Here is a 20,552-nt window from a genome sequence, read left to right as displayed (position 1 = left end):
ATTGGAAAAATGTAAATAATGATATATTTTTATTTTTAGGTCAACTTTTAAAGGTCCAATGTATGAAATGTACCACCCTCCCTTTCAAAGCACTGAACATGGGACTAAGATGTCGTCATGTTTTCTTTGCTGAAGGAGACAACGTACAAAACACGCTCTGTAGAACAGTTTGTCAAATAAGGGCTACCGTTGAAACAACACCAGCAGCTTATGTATTGTCTACATACAGTAGCGATTAATGACTAAAAGGAATAGTGTGGGACAGTGAGGTTTAGGATACGTAACAACATCGTTTTAAGTCAGAAAAGTGTGTACCATTGGTGCAACCGAGAGATATGAAACAAAATGAGATAATGAAAACCAAGCAGTTAAAATACAACATTTCTCAGTGTTTTCGTAAGCCTGCCATGCTTCGGAACAGGTGTTAAGAAAATGAGCCCGATGAGGCTCATGCTATGCTGTACAGGGGTCCCCTCTGTCACGAAAGCATCCCGGTGTCTCAATCGCACACTCTGTTCGCCGGTGCATTATACTATCTGCTGATAACTCACCCCTCACAACTGCCTAGTCTTTAATAAAATGAGGACATTTGTTATCATTAACATAACTGTAAGGGGATTGTTGTCATATTAAATTGTATCTAACTAGCCAACTAAACAAACCATAGTTTGTCTGGTGAATCAATAAATGAGGGAGAACGGGAGATATAACTTATACTACAATGTATATAATTGTTTTAGATGATAAGAGATGAGAACTCCTTGCCAGCCTTGTTAAAGTCAGGCTAGAGACACTTCCAGCAATCTACAAGGTGCTTGATAAAACTGCATAAATGTTCATTGTTAATTATTACAGTTAACTATCAATGTCAATAATAGGCACAACTTGCACTACTAAGTGTGTCCCAGTGTGTGAAAACTAGGCTAAAAATCTAGTTATTAGTGACGAGCATCAGAGTTTGATTTTAACCATTTATTTCAAGATGATTTACTGTAAGTCTTTGACATGGTCTTACTCAATCAAAACTATATAAAAATCTAAAGATTGTACGTTCACAGGATGTATATAAAAAGAGATGCAGATGGGGATCAATAGAACACCCATTGATGCCCATAATTTATTTAAAGAAAAATGTAATAGTAAACCAATAGAATTTATGTAATATTTTTTTTTGCAGGGTGGGTTTATGTAGAAAAAGTATATCACAAATAAATGACTTTATAGCTGGGTTTTCACATGGATCACAAATATGCATTGAAAATTGCCAGCTGATAAAACCTGTGCTTTAGGGATTATATAAATACATATACCATCTAAGGCTAAATGTAACTCTTGACTGACTGATTTAGACAGTAAATAAGAAAACCAGCAAGTCCCCCCAGCTGTCACTGGCTATTGAAATCTTGCTTGCAATATATCTTTCAGAATGCTCTTGATTACATATAGATGCATTCTCTATGCATTTGTTAGTGTGGTGGTGCTTATGTATGGGGTGTCGACCAGTCACGGGTGAGTAGGCTGGGGGGGCTCAGAGTATACCCACTACAAAATGCTAGACTACACCACTGGAGAGGGATATGAGTGGTTACCGGTTTTAAGGGTGGAAGGTCCTCCAGAAGTGATGCTGTAGATCTGCAGGAACTCCTGAGGCCTACTGCCACCCACAATGTTAAAACCGAAGCCCCTTGAGCCCTTTACCAGACTGGTGTGAACAGAAAAGCCTTTCAGTTCACCTGGCTGATCTGTAAACTCTGCCACTACAAAGAAAACGAATAAAGAGAGAGAGAAAGACATGATGTCCGGATAAAGATGATCCTTGAGTGACAGCCAGACTGTTGGGAAAGTGTAATGAATAGATGGACTTTGTGTGCGCAGACTGTATAAGAAAATCATGTAGAACAACACGGCACTCCTGGGCAAAAATGAACATTGAACAAATGAAACCAACGAAAGCAGATGAGGAATGTATGTCATAATGTCCTGCTCATATAAAATCTCAAATGTGAATCGATTTAGTGCCCTGTATAGTTTGTAATGATGTTTTGCAAAATTTTTAATTCTGTCATCATTTCCTCACCTTCGAATTGTTCCAAATCTGTAATAATTTCTTTGTTCTGATGAACACAGAGAAAGATATTTGGAAGAATGATTATAACCAACCAGATTTTGCCCCCATTGACTACCATAGTAGGACAAAATCACGATGGTAGTCAAAGTGCCCCAGAACTGTTTGCTGTCTTACATTCTGCTGTCTTCTTCAACAGAACAAAAAAAGATGAAGTAATTTATCCAACAATGGGAGTCCAAATGTGTTTGGTTATAAGCATTCTTCCAAATATCTTTCTCTGTGTTTATCAAAACAAAGACATTTAAACAGATTTGGAACAACCCAACGGTGAGTAAATGATGACAGAATTTTCATTTTCGGTCCTTCTATCCCTTTAACCAAATGATTGTATATGTGTTTATACTGTTGAAAGTTTATACACACATATACACACCAAGTACTGAGTAAAAGTTGTCAGGATCTATCTGGTCAGGATATAACCTGCATGTACATAAACCTTTTTACATGAAATACCTACAAAGAACACATTTATAACATTAGAGTTATAACAAAAGTGAAATACTATCATTTTAATGTTTAATTTAAAATACTTTAGCTTTATAGGTCATGAAATTACCCCATTTTGGATGTAGTGGAGACAGGGTTAGTACATGCTATTGTGCATGTTGCCACAAAAGTGACATTTGGAAAAGTGGAAGTCTAAGTGGTAGTTTATGTTTTGGAAGCTTTTAACCGCAGAACATTTTACAGTGTTTAACAGAACAAAATATGGCATGGCACCACATGACATCACCCAGTGTGCATCCTATAGAGAGCTGAGTTGACAACTACACTTTTGAACACAGTGACTGTGATTTATCAGGCCATGCTGTCTGGAAAATGAACAATCAAAATCTCATCTTCAGCATGTTAATGATCCCAGACATTAGAAACACAATCAGCACCAACATGCAGAATCAGTCAGTAATAGCAGATAAGACACAATGTTCAAATGATCTAAACTCAGCCAAAGTGATTTAAGACTTTTTTGTTATGTTTATTTATCCAAAGGGTTACCGAAAAAAAATACTGTAGTAACTGATGTCAATGGCACAGGACGAATAAAAATAAACTGTTTTCATACATAGCTTGACAGTGCTTAGAAATAATAATACATTCCCTAGGCTAGATATCAACAAAAATGACAGAGCATTTTAAATCAAAAATCTTACTTTCGTTCATTGGGATGTTTTCTCTGCTGTGAGTTTGGCGGCTACACCAAGAAGACAGCTTCAGATGATGGCTGCAGTACAAACACATAACACATGATGTCAGTGTTTTCATACAAAAAAGCTTGTATACGTTCAACAACACATTTAAAGAGATGGTACACACTTAATATTAGATTGTATTCTGTTATATTATTTTCTGAACCCATGTGACAGAATATTCTTCCAGTCAGAATATTCCTAGAAATTTCTTTATTTGTGTTTTACAGAGGACAGAAAGTCAGGCTGGTTTGGACTGACACAGGGATGAATAAATGATGACGGAATATCTAGGTGCTACCATATTAAATATAAATTATTCATTTACTGAACATTAAGGGCACAGTTCATCCAAAAATGAACATTCTTTCGTCATTTATTCACCCTTATGTCATTTCAAACCTGTTTGACTTTATTTCCCTATGCAGAACACAGAAGATGATATTTTGAAGAATGTTGATAACTAAACAACACTGGACCACATTGACTTTCATTATAAAGACACAAAACCACTTGAGACATTTCTCAAAATATTTTCTTTTTGTGTTCAGCAGAAGAAAGAGTCATATAAAGATTTTGAACAAAATGGGGGTGAATAAATGATGACTGTATTTTTATTTTTGTATTACCATTTAATTTCCCTTCAATATTCTTACTCTTTGTAGTAGGGATTCCCTGAGTCGCTGTACATCATCTCCCAGTTTTCTGTTACCCGTCCACATCTACGGGGCTCGACTCCATTTTCCAAGGCACTGCTGTCTCCTCTACTGGAATTTCGTGATTGGCTTCGGGATGAAGTGTGGGCGGGGACACTGCTCGCCCCTGCTGAACCTCCTAAAACTCCAACACAGAAAAACAAGAAATTCCTGAACCAAAGGTTTTCCCCGAAGTTAAGTTACAACTAAAACATGAAGTTTGTAACTTCCTCTTCAATTCAATATTCACATTCGATGTCTAAAGAAAATCACTCCAGCATCAATTCTTTAAAGCATGCTAGGTCAGCATCTAAGAGACGGAGTGGCACATTTAATCCATAGAGACAGATCGGTATGTAAACCTCCTCTGTTGATTGGCTTCAATGTCATGCTTTGATCAATGCCCCTGTCATCTATGCCACTGCCCATGGGCTGAAGAGACCGGGACAGACAAAAGTGCACAGACAGACAAAATGCAAGTAAAGTCCTGAAAGAGTCGACTGGACAGTTTTGGTGGCCTGCACGCTGACATGTCAACAATCTGTTTGTCTGATATCACTTTCAGCATGACAAGCATTTGTTAATTTTTAAATTCTAGTTTTTGTTTAACAGCTTTGAAACTTTGGACTTACAAATGTCCTCCAAATGTTGACAAAACTAATGTTTAAAAAGATATCCACTCAACTTAAAACATTGATGAGTCATGGTGAACTACACAGATTTTCATCCAATCAGATGCTCAATTTACTAACAACGAAAAACTAAAACCCAAAGCCATAGAAAAAAAGACAATTTTCAGTTTCTCTGAATTTACTGTTTATAGGTATGTCCATCCATCCATTTTCTACCGCTTATCCGAACTACCTCGGGTCACGGGGAGCCTGCGCCTATCTCAGGAGTCATCGGGCATCAAGGCAGGATACACCCTGGATGGAGTGCCAACCCATCGCAGGGCACACACACTCACTCATTCACTCACGCACTCACACCCTACGGACAATTTTTCCAGAGATGCCAATCAACCTACCATGCATGTCTTTGGACCAGGGGAGGAAACCGGAGTACCCGGAGGAAACCCCCAAGGCACGGGGAGAACATGCAAACTCCACACACACAGGTCGGAAGCGGGAGTCGAACCCCCAACCCTGGAGGTGTGAGGCGAACATGCTAACCACTAAGCCACCGTGCCCCCTTTATAGGTATGTGTTTAGGTAAAATTATATTTATTGTTTCACTCTGTTAACTACTAACAATATTTTTTTATATAATATTTTTTTTTTTAAAGACAATTTTTTTATTTGTCATGTCATGCTGTCAATCTATCACATTGCTGTTTATGACTTTTTGTCACTCTTGAGGTTTGATTTAGTTGAAATTCTTCAGGTACTGGTCTGGAATGACCACAATACATCCAGAAATGGTGATTAAATGAAAATTTGGAATGCTCTCTTAATATTCTCCTTGGCTGTATAACTTCCTAACTTTATTAGGAAACTTTATCTGCTATGACCACACACCACCAAGTGAGCATCAATAAAATTACATCAAAATTATTGAATACGTAAAAAGCTTTAATTTTATTTATTGCATTCATATTCATATTACATTAATTGTCATATTAAATAATCAAATTCTTCCCATGTCCCGTCTAAAAATCCTGTTTAAATAAGAAATGAGCGTCGGGAAACTGTGAAAACTGCCTTTCATCTATCCATAATTGTAATAATTTAGATATTTTAATACATTTTTAATCAAATGTATTTTATATATTTTTCAGAAATATTTATCTGCAGACAAACAAAAATAATTTACCATTTATAGATGCCATAATTATCATCAAGAGAAGACTCACCAATGTTATACATTATTATAAAGAGATCTCCTCATATTGCCTCACACACCATATGTGCATGCATTGTACATAAAGAGAAGTGGATTTGAAGGTTCCCCAGCTGGGGCCTGAACATCTGTAACCTGCACACTGTATACTGAGGTAATTAACATATTCCCACTCGAAACACTGACTCTAAACACACACACACTACCTGGGTCATGGGAGTCGTATAAACACATTTTATGTGCTTTAACGGCACTGATGCCAAACAAAAGAGGGATATGACAATGAACTTTGGCATGCAGATGCTATTTTAGTAGTCCTGGTGGATATGTGATGAATGTATAAGAGAATTTTAAATGTCATTTGTTTGGATGTTTAGAAATGCCTCAGAGTCTGTTGCTGGTTTAGCAGGTGGACACTTAAGAATTGTGGTATAGCATCAATGTCTTGTCTAATCTGACCGTTTGAAAAAAATTGTAAAATCCAGAAAAAATACAATTTCCATGTTCTTCACCTGAATTATATTCAACCCTGTTATGTTTATGGAGGTGGGGGCATTCATGCCCTGTGGAGATGTAGGTCAGAACATCATCTTGTCAAATGTATGCCTGGTAGGCAAACTGCAGAAGGTCCAGATGGCCTATGACTTGGAGCTTGGAGGTCTACAAATACTGGGAAGCTCCAATTTTGGCAAAAGATAAATAGAACAAGGTTTTCAAGGCTACTTCTGCGGAACCTGAAGAACATTTAAATTGATCAAAATAAGGTTCATTGTAATCTGCCTAAACTCAACATAGATCTATAGGCATGTTTATCATATTCATGTCTCTGAAAAAGAAAATGGTTTAAATGTCCAAAACCTGTGGGTATTCATATAAGGCTTCAGCTGTGTAATGATATGAGAAACATCTGTTATATTATATTTCTGCCCACACATTCTACTCGGAATATAAGAGCAAAGTGGAATAATAACACAGGGCAGAAAATTGTACAAAACAAAAAACCTCACACAGGTTTGTAGTCTGCTCAAGAGGAAAAAGAATATCTTCAGCTGACATCAGAAACGAACGACAGAATATAGAAGCTGTCTGGGTAATATCAGCCTTAAAATAAATATTCTGATAACGTGTCACTTTGAGCACAGATGAAAATGGAAAGATAAAATATCTTTGATGTGAGAGAACAATGAAAGTAACAGTCAGGAATTTTTTGACATTTATTTGGTCATTCTAACAAGGAAATAATGTCCTTTAATTAAAACTATTTTAATGGTTTTCTTATTTCAAAAACAATGGGGACCAGTGGCAAATGCTGCAGCTCATGTTACCCTTCTCAGTGCAAAATAACCTAGATCAATTTATGTCCATTCTCAAGTATTTGTAATTCTTTAGCACTGTGTAATAGACTACACAAATTGCTGCAATTTGCGACCCACTCCAGCATAACCACAGTGCAAGGCGTACTCTGCCATTACATACTATCCTGCCAGTTCATCTCATAGTTCAGCAACCTGTCTTATACAATATGTATACAAATTATTCTGTATTACAAAAAATAGGATATTCTTTCATATTTCAACATCTATTTCATGTAAACAAACTTTACTGCAAAATCTTTCCACACCCAGAGTTCAGAGATCATCTCATCTGACCTCACAAGACATAACAGTAGCACATACAGCGACAAAATGGACAAGTCATGAGTGATAAAATGTGCAAAAGCAACTGTTAGCAATGCGATAAAGTTGAGTTTAAATTAACGCAAAGGAGCAGTGAAGTGATGCGGCAACTACCAACAGCAGAGCAGATAGTGATAGCGTTGTCTGACATGATTGGATACAGTGAAGGCCAGTTATATAATCACTATGGGCGCTATGGTACACGTGGCGCAGCGCACGTGTTTTGCACTCATTTATTCGCTCATGGGTGTGTTGGTCTAAAAAAAGAGGTGTTTTCAGGCGCATTGTTTGCGCCATGCTATTTTGAGGAACTGAAAAAAGACCAACTCAAACCTGGTCTAAAGTCAACGGCGCAATATTATTGTGTTATTTAAAGAAGCAAGTTATTAATAAATGTGCCTCTGGGCGGGTCCACAACGCGCTTTCACTTTACTTAATACACAGAGGGAAGCGCAGCAGCCCACAAACATGCCAAATATAAAAAATAAATGGAGTACAATGTAAAAGATTATTATCGTTCACATAAATATAAAATCCAGCTGGTCCTGTAGATGGTCTGCTCGTGCACTTTAACCTCGCGCATTCATCTCTGGAGAAGCGTCCAGTCTTTGCTCTTACAAATTTTGTCGTTTAAAAGGCGAATCCGCCATGGCACGAGCACAACTGGCTGTTAAAGGGAATGAGAGATGAGACTCTTATTAGACAACCCCCTTAGACCATGGGCACGCCAACTGTTATCCTGTACATAAACTAGAAAAGTGGATTCGGACACGCCCTGAGTGCACATGCGCCGTTGCGCTTTAGACCATGCACTTAGATAGTTAAAATAGGGCCCTATATGGGTAAAGACATAGGTTTGCTTTAGAGCAAGAACTAAAACTTATTTTAGATAACGTCAAATAAATCTTTACGTAAGTGTAAGTGATTAACAATGGCCAATACACATCTAGTATAAAAGTTTCTACATACCTTTAGAATAGTTGACCAAATTTATGTAAGCTTAAAGAGTGAGAAAATAAATGAAATCAGGATCAGAATAAATAAAAATGTATTCTGTTCCATATAAATGACAAAAAATGAAATGTCTTTGTCATGTTTCGTTACACGCAGCAAATTGGAGTTGTCATGTCTGCTTATACTAGTACTTTAATCATTTTGACATTATTTTGGAGTTTCGTTTTGTTCCTCTTTCCCATTCCTGATTTTTTTCACCAGTATCTTGTTTTTGGTAAACATTTAGGGTTATACTCCTTGTGCATTTAAGCCCTCTTGTTTTCTGTGCTTGGTGTTAAAGGCGGGGTGTCCGATTTCTCTTAGCCGTTGTTGATGTTCAAATCACCAAAACAGACACACCCCTACCCCCATCTTTCGCTTTCATCAGCATATGGTTCGGCTGATGTCTGTCCTGTGCACTGTGCACCTTACTTCTGATTGGCTACAAGATGTTTTTTTACTCGGACCAACTTGGTTTAAACAAGCGTAATTCAGATATCGGACACCCCGCCTTTCATTGAAATAGGATTCAATTCCTGTTTAATAACTTAAATGAGAAACAAAAACAAAAAGAGAACAACGACTCCATCCCGATACCACTAATATACATAAGAACACAAACAAGACACAAGTGAGAATTAGGCAGGAAACAAAAGCATAACTACACATTTAAAGTCCACATAATAAAAGCACCAGGACATATCGAGATGTGACCTTTATCAGATTAGCATTTCTTATACAAGGTCAGCTCTATTGTTTTAATTTAATAGCATTAATGGCTAGCATAGACCTTCAAGCATTTGTCATACATAACACACCAGTTCTATGATACTTAACCATACTTAATCACTGCACTACTACAATACTAATCTATTTTTGTAGTATACACTTTTTTGCAAAGTATGCACATTTTAATACAATAAGAATATTCAGTTCACACACACATAGTAATTCTGTTATTAGCCTTAAATCTGGACTCATCATTCAACCAGACTGTCAGAATGATCTACATCAAATTGATGCTACATGCGAAGAATGTGATTACATGACCAACGTACAGTAATAAGGTCATGTGACAACAATTTAATGCACTACAGTTTGAAATGTCTATTTTTCCATAATGCAAATGGTTTAAAATCAAGGATTAGTCATTACAACCATCTGTCCTATAACACACAAACCAGATCTGATCACTGCTCTTCCTACCTGACAGCCCTGAGTCCTCCTCGCTGTTGTCACCCTCCTCGCCTGCTTTCTCCAGATTGCTGAGAGACTTGCTGCGGGTACGGAATTTCCTCAGCAGGTTCCTGTGCTCCTGGTAGGTGATGGGAGGACTATCAGGATTGATGTGGACCGGGCGAGGGGTTCCATAGTAATTTCCTAATCCAGTAAAGATGAGAAGAGACTGGTCAGATTTATGTTTCACAAAAATACAGTCGGCTTTTGAACAATATGAATCAATTATATTTGTGCAGAATTTATTTAAAGTATAAACATGATTGTATATTTGACATTTTAAGTGCAATATACAGACCCCAGAATTAAATTCTAATGTATGGATATGTGATATTATATGTCTCAAACAAATCAATACCTTTATTTTAACGGAAATAGCTAACAGAACCACAAAACAGGTTGGTTTGGTTATCAAGGTCACCTTAATAACACACGATCATACATTATACTGTCACTGTATATTCTCTTAAAGCATAAAAATCTGGATGGATTGTCGTACAAGTGACGCGATACTACATGTATATCTACAGACCTCCTTTTCAACAGCTTTTAAAGACATCCTAATCTCCATTTGGTATTGATCGAGTGACTTGCGGTGGTAAGTAAATCATATGGCCGTATCGCCAAGGTGAAAATTACGTTTACTGCGTTCTGTTAATGCTGTGGCATTTTTTATGCTAATTCATTTTATTAATTTAATCAGGCGAGGTAGGTGATCCGGCCCCTGAGAGGCATAATTCACATGCTAAAGGCACGTGTGTCACACAGCCTACAATAATGATGCTGAAGAGGCAATGTGCTGAACAGAATTTTGAATATAGTTCATAATATGAAAATGCAACGCTTTTGCCATGATGTGCATCTTTATTACCTCTTAAACAGATTTATTTTTAGCCTTATCTAAACATGTAGACTATGTGTTATATATTCTGGTTTTTTTTTTTGACGGTGCTGAAAAGACCAGCATGCATTTCCATGGTGGTCCAGGTTGGCTTACACTGCTTAGTGATGGTTTGGTTCTGGTCTAGCTGGATGAAATTGATTAGATACAATCAATTCTTTTTAGATTGGATTTTAATTACTAACATTCTGGACATCAATAAAAATAGGAGGGACTGGTGTTATACATATGAAAACATTTCATTCGATGGCTTGTTATTATATGAGTTGTTTAACTTTGCTGAAATGAGTGCTAGATTAAAAGGCTGTTACTGCCTCGCCTGTAGGCAGAAAGAAAATGTACAAACATTAAAATGCCATTACAGTTTGGATATGATCCACAAGGGACATTGACCAATTCAGGAAAAAAGTGCATTGTAGTATTGACTGGATTGAACACTGAACAGATTAAACAAGAGGGGAAATTGGAAGAGATTCTCTAATGTCACTAAAGAATAGTTGTCGACTTCATATTGTACAAGTATAAGAATAGTGGAAGCCTAATACCATGGCAGTACTCTTACAAAAAATAATGGCATAAGATACTATGTAACTAAAGTATTTGCACACTCATTTTTATCATAAAAATATCATGGTGCATGTTAAAAAAGGATAAAAACTTGGTATAGCTTATCTATTTTACATTAGTTTACACTTATCCATGAAACCGATCACTTGTGTTTTTATTTATGGAAAGCACATGTAAGTGATGTGTTTTTCTCAGCACCAGCTGGCTGATGCGCTCTTCCAATGACATAACAAAAATTTTAATTTACATCTTTTGCTTAGACACATAAATGCCTTTACAATACAATAACATTTACAGATATGTAAATGTATTTGTTGATACTGACACACAGCCAAATGAATGCACCAAATGTCAAAACAACTGCAAATGCATTAATACAAATTAAGAGTTTATTTGCAAAACAGATACCTTTTTTTATGTTATCATGTCTTTTCTGTATTTTAACTGCAACAGCAGTTTGATTGATTGATATTGCAATTCATTTTTTGATTTGTTTTGCAAATTTACTTCAAATAGAAATTAGACTCAACTAGGCTAGACACACAAAATCGGTATTGGCAATAACAGTGATATTAGAACACACAATTATCAATGATAATGTGCTAATACAACAGATGGGATATTATTGTAATCAATTCAGTAACCATTTAAAATGTGGTCTTAAAGGGACAGTTCACCCAAAATTTGAAGGTCTATTACTATTAACAAACCATTAACTACGACTTTTCCCCCAATAAACTCCTTATTTAGTGCTTATTAATATTTAGTATGACAGTTGTAAGGTTTAGGTATTAGGTAGGATTAGGGTTGTAGAATATGGTCATGCAGAATATGTGCTTTATAGGAACTAATAAACAGCCAATATTCTAATAAAGTGCGTGCTTATAAGCAACTGTTAATAGTGAGAATTGGTCCCTATACTTAAGTGTTACCAAAGTCAAATGCTGTCATCATTTACTCACCCTTGATTTGTTTCAAATCTGTATATATTTCTTTGTTCTGATGAAAGATATTGGAAGAATGCTTGTAACCAAACAGTTCTTGGCCGCCATCCATTGTAGGAAAAATCACAATGATAGACAAAAGTGCCCCAGACCTGTTTGCTTTCTTACATTCTTCAAAATCTAATCTTCTTTTGTGTTAAACAGAACTAAGAAATGTAAACCGATTTGGAACGACTTGAGGTTGAGTAAATGAAGAAATAATTTTCATTTTTGAGTGAACTGTCCCTTTAAGAGTCACAATGGTTACAAATGCTCTCCATGGGTAGAACATAATAGCAATAATTACAGTAAATAAAAGAATGATTTATGTAAAACGTGCACTTTTAACACAATTATCCTTTTAACCTTTGCCTTGTATTGATTTTTATGATATAATAATGTACATATGCTGACCTTTGAACTTGCCGCTCTCCAGCAGCGCTCCAGACTCCTCAAGCGAGAAGAACTCTTCAACCGAGACAAAGTTATAGTCGACTCCTGTGATCTCCCCGTCCCGCGGCTGTCTAGTTGTACCTGTGGGAAACGGCAGACAGGGAAGAACGCATTAAATAAAGCAAATCTAAATCACATACAGAATTATTGACATGCCACTGACCTAAAGGCCAGCAGCTCAGCGTGTGTGTGTATGTGCGGTCACAGATTAAGATGGCATCTGATTCCCTCTTCATCTGTCCTTGACTGACAAGCAACAGGGCTATGAACAGCCCAGACCAATTACAGAGATCCAGCCTCGAAAATCTGACACAGCCCTCTCTCTCTCTCTCTCTCTGTATACTCTGAACGGTTTAACACTGACACAACATCAATCACAAATTCTTTATGGCTCTCCCACTATGTGTGGCAAAACACCCACACCCACACTGCAAACACAAGCACACATCCTTCCAACTTTCTACTTCGATTTCTCTAATTAAGAGTCTGATAAGTAAAAGCACCCAATACATCACAACATGATCATTAGTCTCAACGCTTTCCACTGAGATCCTGTAGTGTGTGTGTGTGTGTGTGTGTGTATTGATATATCCACCCGTAGCATACACAGCCAGGGGCCTATTCGAATGATTAGACCAACTTACTTACTGCCACACCCACCATGTGTCAATCACGGCTAGAGAAGAGGACACAGAAAGAAGAGAGAGAGATTGTCATCTGTCTAATTTAAGGGGGGCCTCAAGGGTGTCTGTGTGTGTGTGCCCATATGTGTGTGTACACAATTAAGCAACACTTAATGCACAAATTGTTAATACTGCTGCGAATACACAAACGCTGTTTAATAAGAGAGGTCTTCACGTTACATCATGTATTATGCATACGCATAAATGCATAACTGTGTGTCATGTACACACAGCTGCAGTAGAAACTACAAAAAAATCTATTTATGTCTCCAAATAATCACATACTTTAAGAACAAAGACAAGTTAGAATATAAAAATAATGACATAGGCTATAAGTGACATAGGGATTCAGTGCTTGAATGAAATGATTACTTTACTTAAATTATTTTACGTAATTCAGATACACATATTGATCATAGATCAGACTGCGTAGAACGACACTGCTGTACATTTTATGAACACATCCCTAAAGCAGGAGACTGTTGGTGGTTAGGGCGATATTGAGCGAGTTTCTTCCGCGCCAGTAGACACATACTGATGGATAGATAGTTGATAGTTATACAAATGTTCCATATAGAGTGTACTGTATAAGGAAAGGTTTGCATTCAAAGGTTTTTTTTACCCCAAAATAAAACATTCTGTCATCATTAATTCACCCTCATGTTGCTCAAACCTTCCTCAGTGAAACACAAAAGAAGATATTTTGAGAAATGTCTCAGTGGATATGTGTCCATAGTCATAGGAGCCTGATGTTGTTTAGTTACAAATGTTCTTCAAAATATCTTCATTGGTGTTCTGAAGAGGGAATAAAGTCATACATGTTAGGAATGACATGAGGGTGAATAAATGGTGAAAGAATATTTATTTTGGTCACTATTTTACCATTTATTATGTATTTCTGTGGTATTTCAATTTTACAGGTCTCTGTAAAAAAGGTATCATTTACCTATAAATATGACACATTGTCGCTGTCCTTCTGAACAAAGGATTTTTTCCTTTGAGAAAACCAGGTGTAAAAACACTTAAAATTTCTAATAATATGCAGTTGCTATTACCATACTTCTTGACTGACCCTCAAATGATTCGTTCGGCGATTCATCTGTCTAATCTGATTTGTCAGATGGTCTAGTCTGCTGTGATTGGTCTACCGCGTAAAGCATAGCAAATGGAACGTAGGTGGGCATTAAACCGAGTGATGTAAATCTGACCCGGAACTGAAATTAAAATGACAGCTTAATTTAGAATCTACACATTTTTTTCCAAAGTCAATACTTTTGTTGATCGTTCACTTTCAGTTTTACAACTTTGCAGACTGCTTATATTCACACACAGCAACAGATACTCTTTAAATGATTACATACTGTGTTATCAAAGTTGACAAGCACTTTTTAATAAAAAAATATTTTTAAAACCCAGTGACAAACATTAAGGGCCCTGTACACCTGGCGCAATGCGGCGCAAGGCACAGTGCAAATGTTTTTGCTAGTTTCAACCCAACGCAGTTCTCATTTTCCCGTCCTGCTCCACGTTGTTTAAATAGCAAATTAATTTGCGCCCATTTGTGCACCCATGGTTGTGCTAGTCTAAAAAAGAGGTGTTTTCAGGTGCATTATCGGCGGCTTGCTATTTTGAGAAACTAAAAAAAAAAAATGTTAAAATAAAAACTAAAATAGACTGCACCATAGACCAACTATAGGCGGATGCAAAATCGCATACATTATACAGCAGCACACAAATTTGCCTAAATATTAAATTGTATTAAATATTAAATAAATGGATTACAATGTAAAATATTATTACTGTGTACATAAAGATAAAAAAATCGTCTTGTCCTGTAAATGATCTGTTTGTGCGCTTTAACCTAGCGCACTAGCATATGCGCACAGCATTTGCTCTTGCAAATTCCGCCGTGAATCCCGCAGCGAATCCGCCATGCCGTGAACGCAACTGGCTGTTAAAGGAAGTGGAGATGGCACTCTGATTGGTTAACAGCACGTTTTGACCAAAACACACCCATGACTCATTAAGAGAATCAGGACAACCCGTTTAGACCATGCACCTGGAGCACTTGCGCTTTAGACCATGTGCTTAGATTCTTAAAATAGAGCACTACGGTCGACTCATAATAATAAAATGCTTTATGGCAAAAAATACGAAATATGGAGTTACAAGGTTTAAAAGGATAGGAGCAATATGCATGTATAATACTATAATATTATAATACAAATTATGAAAGTATTCCTCTGGGTGATCCTGCTGTCACTGTCTGACATGTCATGTGAACTACCAAAGCACATTAAACTTGGAAGACCTGGAGATTTCAATTCTTAAGCTCTGTGGGATAGTGAGAATATCTCCTAACAGACACCAGACAAGCTCAGTGTGAATAATTATCTCTAAGTGATTGAGTCACACATCTGAGACATCAAGAATACATTATGAGACTCTCAAACCATGAATTAATGATCGCCCAATAATTGTTTGTTAAGTGTTTCTGACCTCTTGAGTCATGATGATCCCCTATAAATAACCTCACAGTGACCTCGGCATACACAAGGTCCTTCTCACGACAGCAGAATAGACTTAAAGCTATACTGTACATGAGCTAATATGACAAACGTACAGAAAAATGCAGAAGTCTCTCTTAAATAACCACAAGGGTGTTCAGCAGGGCATACCAAAGCTTATTTTCACTGCAAAGAGGGCCACAAAATAGGCTCAATGCAAAAACAAGTAAAATAATGACAAGATCTTGAGGCAAACACATGATGCAAAAAGGAAAATGATGTAACTTGAATCAAGTCTAGCAGCAACTGTGTATACAAATATTTTTTTTCTTCACATGTATAAAAAACACTGAAATAAGCTGTTATTAGAAGTCATACAAACCTGAACATTAAAATATGTCTGAGCCGATAGCCTAGTGGCGAGGTTGCGCATCGGGCGACCAGAGTTCGATTCCTGTTTCGTTGTCCTTTACCGAACCCACCCCCTTCTCACTCCCACTTTGCTTTCTGTCCTCTCTACAACTGAGCATTACAATTAAAGGCAAAACAGCAAAAAAAAGAAGAAAAGCAATCTCTTTTCTAAAGAAGCCCATTTGTACTTATCCATTTGATTCTATTGCTTGAATAATTGATAAACGGCCTAGCGTTTCTTAATTATTTTAAGCAGTTTAATCCTTTATGTCCTGCTTTGCTCTGTAGCAATGGACCATTTGGACTCACTGTGCTCACTGTCTCTGTTTCACTAGTCAATGTTAATCGTTCAATAGTGGTTTATTGGAACAGTATGTGTATTCATTCTATTGAAACATGTTTTGATTTTATCATGACTTGATATAAATAGCAATGATTTATTTTTTAAATATATCTTGACAAACATGCAAAAATGAGAAAGAATTTAAAGCACAGAATGTTGACCTCTTATAAACTTTCAATGAGGCATAATGGGATACAGAGCGTTACATAAACCAGTCAAGAACAGGCGAGCCAATACTTGTTTTGGCAAGTTAATAAGATCACACGTGAACTTAATTCAAGTGAAATAGAAAATTAAATTACATATAAAAGTAAACAGTTTGATGGGGGTTATTCTAATATGTAGACTTTATTATAAAAGCATTATCATATTAACCAAGTATTATTATTTTATATTGTCACTACTGTCTGTTTTCATCTTTTTACTGTAAAGCTGCTTTTCAACAATGCAAAAATTTGAAAAGCGCAACAGGAGTAAATATTGATAGACAGATATATACTCACCTAAAGGATTATTAGTAACACCATACTAATACTGTGTTTGACCCCCTTTCGCCTTCAGAACTGCCTTAATTCTAGGTGGCATTGATAAAACAAGGTGCTGAAAGCATTCTTTAGAAATGTTGGCCCATATTGATAGGATAGCATCTTGCAGTTGATGGAGATTTGTGGGATGCACGAAGCTCCCGTTCCACCACAAACGAACATTTGTTTGCATATACTAGAGATCTGGTGGGTAGATAGGTCGGTTTAAGCGAGTGAAGATGGCGGCTGAACTAGTCGTGGTATTGTAGGCCAAGAGCAGAGCCTTGAATTTGATGAAAGGCGACTCTAGGGAGCCAATGTAACTTAATGAAGAGAGGAGTGACGTGTGCTCTCTTCGGTTCATTGAAAACCACTCTTGCTACTGCATTTTGGATCATCAGTAGAGGTTTGGTTGTGCAAGCTTGCGCATTGCAATAGTCCAGTCTAGACAGGAAAAGACTCTAGACGAGGATTTGCGCATCATGCTCAGACAGGAATGGTCTAATTCTCCTAATATTGTAGAGGATGAATCTACAGGACCGGGTGGTGCTGGCAACATGATCTGTGTGTGAAGTTCAGCTGACCATCAATTACCACTCCCAGGTTTCTGGCTCTTCTGGAAGGTGTTGCGATGGATAGGTTGCGATGAGTCTTTGGGTTGGCCAGGATTACAAGCAGTTCTGTTTTTGCAAGGTTCAGCTGCAGGTGATGGTCCTTCATGAGCAATGTCATTCAGGCATGCTGAAATGGGTGCAGAAACAGTTGGATAATCAGGCTGAAATGCCAAGTGGTGTTGTGTATCATCCGCACAGCAGTGATAGAAGGTTCTAGGCTTTCCATCTAGTGGCTTTGGTAAAGACAGCTTTTGAAACCCAGTAAAATGACCACCGTAAATTGGGTCAAGTGAGTTAGGTGAGATACAAATTCTGTAAGGTAAGTACTAATAATACTTTTAAGTTCCTTTTAGGGATGTCAATCACAAAGATCGGGGGCCGATCAAGGCATTTTTAACCTGATCGGGATCGGTTATATTTTTCCCGATCTTTTCCGATCACGTCTGCCATCACGCAAGTTTTGTAAACCTGAGCGCGAGCTGTGACAGCTGTGTCTGCAGTGTGGAAATACAAGTGCAGCGGAAAAGCCGCTTGTTATGCCTGCAGAGCGAGCATTCCGTAAGGTATTAGCAACGGAGCTTTGATAAATAATAAGAATCTAATAACAAATCCTTAAAAACGTGGACAGATTACAGCGAGTTCACTCAGTTCTGTGATGCTGTGATAGAGAACACAGGTTAGCATCTGATTTCTTCCTTCATACAGTGTCGAAGGAAGATACTTCAAATAGAGATTTAGATTCTCAAAATAAAATGACTCGGATCGGGGGCACAAACAATGTGATCGGGGTATCCCCAATTAGTTTTATTCATGTTAAGTCACATTAAACTGCCCGAGATTAATGTAATGTCATGTGTGCACCTTTTCATGGTTTTCAAGTCTGTTTTGATGCTAAGCTACATGTTACTAACTAGCCACGTAATACACACAATAATTGATCATTTAGTTTCACCAATTTTCTGTATGTTTCCCATTTACTGTAATTGGATGTGTGTTATATCGGCCTCTTATCGCATAATCGGCTACAGTGCTTTTTTAATATCAGTATCGCCATCTATACATATCGTCCTAACCCTAAAAATAAATCTGAATTGAACTGAATTAAATATGTTTTGACTACTATTAATTTGATTATTATTACATATAATAGATTACTTATAATGTAATACTATTAATAAAACACCAAGCACATCAAACGTCATACAAACTGTGCACAGGAAACTCAACTCATAACTTCAACTGAGTTCTCCATTAGCATGTTAACCATTTGCATATTGCTAACACCCCAAATAAAAATGAGTTAAAAATGATCACAATTAGACTTAACCTTATAAATACTTGCTCCTCGGGCGCTTCAGCGATAGCTGCCCACTGCTCTGGGTGTATGTGTGTTCACCACTTGCTGTGCGTGTGTTCACTACTCTCTGGATGGGTTAAAAGCAGAGGTATATCTCGGATATGGGTCACCATAACTGACAAATTGGTCACTTTCACTTTTCATAAATGCTTTTCAGTATTAAACTATATTAAAAAAGATATTTCACCTAACTTGTCTGCCATATTGGATTTATTTCTTTATTATTTTTGCCTTAGAATAGGGTCAAAAGACATGTCTTAGAATGTAGCATTATTAAGCTTCTGTTGTTATAGCCTCCACATTAGACGCATTCCTATGATGTCTACAAGTTGCCTAACTAGGAAGCAAACTCGGTTTTGAAACAGAGCCTACTCACTCTATATACGGTATGGCTAAAGGATGAAGCCAACAACATATCCAGTATGTCATAAAATGAATCACAAAAAAACAACACAAGGACTGGACATTCATCAGTTCATTCAGCAGAGTCAAGGTCAGTCTAAATCTGGTTATTAGATTTCTTTCTTTATTTTTTGACCTCCATTCGAACCATGATGCTTTATGTACTGTATTCACGTCATTTCAATTACTTTCAGTGTTCCAGCTGCATGTATTGGACAGGTAAAGTATGACCACCAAGCTGGAGGCTTCCTCAGTGTTTACTGTGCTGTTTTTGGTCTGTCAGATGAAACTAGAGCTCCCAGCCAGGAAACGCATCATGCCTCTCTGTCTACTCAAGTTAACCAAACTACAGCTGCTTCAGGGTCACACTGAGACATCTAGACAACTACACTAAAGGCACACAGAACAATAATAACAGAGTACTCCTGTTCCTCTAACTGGTATGGAAACCAAGGTCATCAATATGGGTTTAATTCCTAGTGAATGGATACCTATAAAATGTTTTGGTTTGTAAAAAATGTATCGACAAATCAAATGATGGAGATGAGAATTATAACCAGGCACATGCTCATGACCACAGTAGTGCCAAGTGCATTTTGGGTATTTTATAAGATAAGTTAAGGTTTTTGAATCATTGTTGTGAAGCAGTGTTATTGTCCCAGTTAAACATGCAATAGATTATGGTAGTCATCTGCATTGTCTCATACTCAGAAAAGTCCTGAAGGATTGAGAATTTGCAATTTGTGATAAGAGGTAATTTCATGTGCAGGTTTGCATGGATAACCTTTTTAACATAATTACTTACGGGACATTAAAATAAAATAGACAGTGGGGTGGTTTCGCAGACAGGATTTAAGCCTAGTCCCAGACTAACTTAAATGTTCGAAATTTCTTGATCGAAAACAACTTGCAATGACATATCTTATAAAATATAAGTGTGATTGTTTTGTCTCAAGATGTACGCCAGTAATGTTTTTTTGTGAATTATATTTAAAAAAATGACTTAAATATCCTAATTAAACTAAGGCCTAGTCCTGGTTTAAAACAATTCAT

At 37.0% G+C, this 20,552-nt stretch overlaps 1 protein-coding gene across 1 annotated transcript in view; it reads right to left on the bottom strand.

Annotated features, from left to right (window-relative positions):
- LOC130407097 (membrane-associated guanylate kinase, WW and PDZ domain-containing protein 1) overlaps positions 1 to 20,552 on the bottom strand; it is a 67,770-nt gene that overhangs the window by 22,812 nt on the left and 24,406 nt on the right. Inside the window, 6 exon segments of the mRNA XM_056729757.1 lie at positions 1,590 to 1,757; positions 3,280 to 3,350; positions 3,972 to 4,149; positions 8,495 to 8,524; positions 9,725 to 9,898; positions 12,620 to 12,739. Coding sequence (XP_056585735.1) covers positions 1,590 to 1,757; positions 3,280 to 3,350; positions 3,972 to 4,149; positions 8,495 to 8,524; positions 9,725 to 9,898; positions 12,620 to 12,739 — 741 coding nt within the window.

Source organism: Triplophysa dalaica, chromosome 18 (assembly GCF_015846415.1).
Source record: "Triplophysa dalaica isolate WHDGS20190420 chromosome 18, ASM1584641v1, whole genome shotgun sequence".
Taxonomy (NCBI): Eukaryota; Metazoa; Chordata; class Actinopteri; order Cypriniformes; family Nemacheilidae; genus Triplophysa; species Triplophysa dalaica.
The sequence above is the reverse complement of the archived record's forward strand: the minus strand, read 5'-3'. Positions and strand labels throughout refer to the sequence as shown.